General features: G+C 35.5%; 1 protein-coding gene across 1 annotated transcript; it reads left to right on the top strand.

Moving 5' to 3' along the window:
* Positions 1-441: 441 nt before the first annotated feature.
* Positions 442-4311, top strand: LOC130721430 (E3 ubiquitin-protein ligase PUB23-like). The gene is made up of 2 exons (XM_057572229.1): positions 442-943; positions 3236-4311. Exons 1-2 carry the CDS (start codon positions 597-599, stop codon positions 4155-4157), a joined length of 1269 nt encoding a protein of 422 aa, XP_057428212.1. The 5' UTR covers positions 442-596; the 3' UTR covers positions 4158-4311.
* The last annotated feature ends 1490 nt before the right edge of the window (positions 4312-5801 follow it).

Consider the following 5801-nt stretch of genomic DNA (forward strand, 5'->3'; position numbering starts at 1 on the left):
TGTGACATATGTACATGTATGTATTTATCGATCACTAGAGCTACACGCTAGAAATGCTTTTAATTTTGTGCTCTAGCTAGTTTTCTTCCTTTGACCACCGAACGGCTACTTAGAACGTGGAACGCTGCTATAAATTTTTATGTCCCATTTAGACTCTCTGACCCAAGACCAATTAATCCATCCTCCAAATTCCAAATTTCTACCGACAAATGCAACACAACTGGTAAATAGTTGTACTTTTTAAGTATTTAGTCTAATGTTTGATTCATACACAATGTGTATGAAAAAATATTTATTAAAAAAATATATCAACTTAACGTGATCTCGAGTCTTAAAAAAATAGTGTAAAGCCTGTTTGCTATAGGAAAATAGAGAATCAAAAAATTCAAAACTTATATCTCTCTCCATATATAATTGATAACAGTACTACATGATTAATCTAGCTAGCCGCATTCTCTTACCAGTCACCATATTCTCCTTCTTCCCACTTCCTTGGTAGTTGGTACTCATTTCACACTTTTAATTTCCTCCATAGAACATACATAGAAAAATAACCACTTTTCTTTGTTCTTTGTTTCTTCCTAACTTGTTTTCACATGGACAATGAAGTTGAAGTTCCTCAGTATTTCATCTGCCCCATATCGCTGCAAATCATGAAAGACCCTGTAACTGCCATAACTGGAATCACATACGACCGAGACAGCATCGAGCAGTGGCTAATCTCCAACAAGAACCACCACCACGCGACGTGCCCCGTCACAAAGCAGCCTCTCCCAAGAGACTTTGATTTAACGCCGAATCACACGCTCCGCCGCTTGATCCAAGGTTGGTGCACCCTAAACGCCGCCCTCGGCATTGATCGGATTCCAACCCCGAAGTCACCGCTTAATAAGACCCAAGTCCTCAAGCTTCTCAAAGACCTCAAGGATGAACGGGAACCCAGGTATGAGCAAAATGTGTGAGTCAAACAGAGAAATTTTACTTGCTAAGGTAATTCTAAGGCTAGCCATGCTAAAAACTGCACTGTAAACCAATGATTTTTTTAGTACTCTCTTATATCATAAGAACCAAATTGTAGGTGCAAAAAACCAACTTAGAGTTTTTTTTTTCTTTAACAAAAGAAACAAGTTAGAGTTTGTGGTGAATTAATTATTTTAAATTTTCTCTTTTTTTCACTTACAAAAATATTCATGATGCATAAAAATTAAAAAAAGTGGGATAAAGGCAATTTAAGTTTTAATATTCATTTAGAACAAATTTAATGCGTTAAACTATTTTAACTATATTTTTTAAGTGACGTAAAATAGTAGTTTAGTTCTTATAAGAAAGAAATGAGGGAGTACTAAATTTTTGTATTTTTATCATTTATAATATCTTTATTTTTGGTAAATTCTGTGGTACCCATAATTGTTTTTTGGTGTGATACCCACATTATGTTATTTAATGGATTATTATTATGTTGTACAACATAAATCTTACATTTTCAAATTTTATTTTACTTTTCAATTAGTTTCATTCCATAAAATTTATTTTTTAATGAAAAATAGACGAGTAGTGAAGACGAACGATGGTGGTGGCGATGCGCGTCAAATGTCCATATTTGAGGGGAGAACAAAGGTTAAAAAACACAACAAAACAAATTTCACATCTCTAACAATGGAATATTACATTACTATAATATAATAAAATTAAAATTTTAACGGATATATTAATTTTTACTACTAATTTAACTCATTTTGGGTACCACGCCTTGAATTGACTCAAGGTACTACATCAAGCACCTATATTTTTTTATGTGTTAAAATTAATTTATATAGAACTTTTTTAGTTGTGAATCATATTTTTCTTATTCACGGACAAAGTCTTTTAAAACTGCTATTGGTCCCTTAAATTTTTATACTGTATCTTCCCATAACCAACAAAGATTATATCTTTCAAGGACTGAGTTATTATTTTTAATTTATGTAGTAAATTATGGGTTCTGTCCACCGTGAACTAAGAAAAACATGATTATAAGATAAAAAAAATTGTGCATATTAATTTGAACACACTAAAACATATTAAAAATAATATCAGTATGGGTCCCCGTGAGGCTTTAGTTCTTTGTGGTTTGAGTTGTTTTCCTTTCGCCTTGTTTGTTTCAGTTGTGCTTTTAGGGTTGTTTTTTGTTAAATTATTTTGGTTAGATTTTGGTTTTTATGTCTTATGGTATTGGTTTTTGTTCAGGGAGTTCCAAAGGCACATCTAGGGGATGTTGTACTCTTTTTCTTTCCTTATGGTTTTTCCCAATGAGTTTTTCGTAGGAAGGTTTTAACGAGGCACGTGTCCTAGGTGTGGTCTTTAGGGTGATTTTGTTTGGTTGAGTTTGTGGTTTGTCATATTTGTGACAGGGTTATTCTCATGAAATCTTATTCAATAATATATATCTTTTGCCGTAAAAAAAATAATACACCCTTCAGTCACATATATAAGCAAAAACAATATTTTAGGTTCATTCAATAAATGATGTTGGGTCAGTAAAAACAATATATATCTTTAGGCTTATATATGTGACCAAATGGTGTATCAATAAATATTAATTATAAAAATATGATTAATTGGTGTACCAGTACTTTTTAAACATGTTGGGTCCCTGCTAAAATTTAGGTCCCCGTTTTTTAGCTGTGAACTACTCTGTATTTCTTATGGGCTTAATAGCATTTTTGGTCCCTCACTTATCATGATTTGACAGTTCTGGTCCCTCAAGCAATTTATTAGCCTAAAACGTCTCTCACATTTACTAATTGTTGCAGTTTTGGTTTTCTTTCAACTTTCATCCAATATTTAACAGTTTTTATCAAAAATTCAATTAAAAAAACCAGAAACCATAAAATTGTTAATCATAAAACATAAAACTGTTCTTCAAGCCTTATTTTTAATTTATGTTTTAATTAAAAACCGTTAAAAATTATATGAAAATTGACAAAAAACCAAAACTGCAACAGTTAGTAAACGTGAGGGAGGTTGTAGGCTAATAAATTGCTTGAGGGACCAGAACTGTCAAATCGTGATAAGTGAGGGACCAAAAATATGCTATTAAGCCTTTCTTATGTAACTTGTATGAACTCTATAAATTGAACTTGTATGAACTTGTTTAGAGAGTATTAACTTGTATGAACTTGTTTTTAACATAGTTGATCCCAAATTTTGGTCTATTTACTTTTTTTTAATTTTCTGGTTACTTCTCTTTGGTCAGAGACCCAAATCTTCAACACAAAACTCTCATGCAACTGGAGCTCCTCGCAGCACAGAGCGAGAGGAACAGAAAGTGTTTAGTAGAATCTGGTGTGCCAAAGGCTGTGCTCATGTTCATAGTGTCTTGTTTCAGAAAAGGCCAAATCAAAGAGGGTCTTGAAGAAGCTCTGAGTTTATTGCAGTTTGTTAAGGTCCCCACAGAGGAGGCTATGCTGATTTTATCAGAAGATGATCATCAAATATTGGATTCTCTAACATGGGTTTTAGCTTTACCTTCTGATCAAATAAGAAACTCAATTGCAGTGAAATCACATGCAGTTTTAGCTCTCAAAAAACTAGTCCACAAGGGTGGTCCTGGTGTTCTTGAAAGGTTAAACTTAGAATTCTTTGAAAGGATTGTGAAGATTTTGCGAAATGGCGCTATAACTCAACAAGGAACCCGTGCTTCTCTTCAAGTCATGTTAAGCGCTTGTCCTTGGGGAAGAAACAGGTTCATGATGGTGGAAGCCGGTGCAGTTTTCAATCTCATAGAGATCGAATTAACTGCACCGGAAAAGAAAATTACAGAGCTTGTAGTAACTATACTTTTTCATTTGTGCACTTGTGCGGATGGGAGGGCTCAGTTTCTGAGCCACGAAGGGTCTATTGCGGTGGTGACAGAGAGATTGTTGAAGGTTTCCGCTGCGGTGGATGATAAAGTTATGTTTGTTTTGGCGTTAGTGTCGCAATTCTCCGCGACGAACGGGGTGTTGCAGGAGATGTTAAGGGTTGGGACAGTGTCCAAGCTTTTCATGTTGCTTCAGCGTGATCATGCTAAGTATTTGAAAGATAAAGCGATGGAGATAATCAGGGCCCACTCGAAGGTTTGGAAGAATTCTCCTTGCTTTCCTGATCCCTCTTCTTATGCAAGCTTGAATGTATAGATCAAATGCAATGTGTAATGGTCATAATTAACTTGGTTCTTATTGAAGTTGATGCTCATGTGAACAGAGGGAGAAAAATAGATCTCAGAAATTACAAAGTATTTTCTGAATATTGAATGTGAAAAATTAACTAATACAATATGTGTATTATCTATATGGTAAAGTAGATTTGTTTTTAAGCAAAAGATATATTGATAACTAGCATAAGGGACGCTAGAAGCCTAGAACCCATGTGCAATGTGTAACCTCTAAATAAATAAAAGAAGAAAAATAATATACAATGAAAAAGCTTGCACATCATGCTAATGTGAGAACAAGGGCGCAACAGCTCTCACTGTATCCATTCTTAGTAAAAATAGGCACCTCAAAAGACCTCCACAGTCCACGCACCTCTGCAACATATTTGAACAAAATAAAGCTCCCTTCCTCTTCTTATGCATCTACCTGATTTTGTTATCCACATCATCTGCCATCAATTGATGCCAGTTGCAAATAGCCCCACCACCCATGCAAGCAGGTGCAGGTCTGTAGCATAAAGAAATGGACAATTGCAATTGTTAAACATGCATGACCTACACAAAACTTTGCTCATTGCTTTGTCTCTGCCAAGCATAGTACAGGTTCCCGCTCCCATTCTTGGAACGATCGTTTGAAATCCTTTGACAGAGTTCTCAGCCAAATCCAAGAGAGCATCTTAATTATCTCCAGAACAGATTTAGAATTGGCAGACTCCCCGTTGAAAGCAATGCGATTCCTATGCATCCAAATACTCCATATGCTTGCCATCCAAACTGCTTTCCATTTCAGCTTCAGAGTTTTATTTCTTCCCCAAGCCTCATGGTGAAGAAAATGAGATAGGCATTCTTTTGGTAGCACAGTTTGGACTCCCAGCCATTTGTAACATGACATCCACACCCCTGTGCCTCCTTAATACAACTATTTGCTTATAAAAAAAAAACATGACAGACATCCACACTCCATATGCTAGGTTGTCCAAAGTTGGAATTCTTCCATGGGCCATTTTCCAAGCTAGTGCTGCCTCCTTGAAACCCATATTATTAGCTCCATCTTCCCCTGTAATCTGTTGTTGGTATGCCTCTTTTACAGTGTATCCGTCTTGAGGATTTTGCATCCATTTCCACCCGTCTCTTGAGTCTTTATTGTAAGCGGAAATTTTCATGTAGCAATTATATGAAATTAGAACACAACACTTACTTGTTGAAGACATGGTACTGGAGAAGAAGGATTGCTGCCCTTGATTCAATTCACCTGCAATGTTCAAAGACCAGATCTTCCTCTGTATCTCACACTCCCTTTCACAACTCTCAATGAGGCAAGTTGTGGAGCAGACAAATTTCTGATGTCGTGATTACAGAGGGGACCTAGCCAAACATGTTATAACCCTAGTCCCTTCTCATTATGGGCCAAGGGTTATGACCCACACTTTAACCCACACCAATTATATTACAGATGCTCAGGCCCAATTAAAAGAGATCACATAACAAATAAAAGAGCCCAATGCACCCCTGTCAGAATTATGAATTAACTCGTTTTTCACAAACAAAAATAACAATTAATTGTAGCCCACAAAACGTTAGATAAATCTAACATTCTCCCACTTGGGTAAAATTAATTGTATGATTT

This window comes from Lotus japonicus, chromosome 5 (genome assembly GCF_012489685.1).
Source record: "Lotus japonicus ecotype B-129 chromosome 5, LjGifu_v1.2".
NCBI lineage: Eukaryota > Viridiplantae > Streptophyta > Magnoliopsida > Fabales > Fabaceae > Lotus > Lotus japonicus.

What these genes read in the sequence shown, in the direction of transcription:
- LOC130721430 (XM_057572229.1), top strand. Translation starts at nt 597, where the DNA reads ATGGACAATGAAGTTGAAGTTCCTCAGTATTTCATCTGCCCCATATCG. An exon ending in AAGGATGAACGGGAACCCAG is followed by an intron (nt 944 to 3,235) that starts GTATGAGCAAAA and finishes CTCTTTGGTCAG; the next exon opens with AGACCCAAATCTTCAACACA.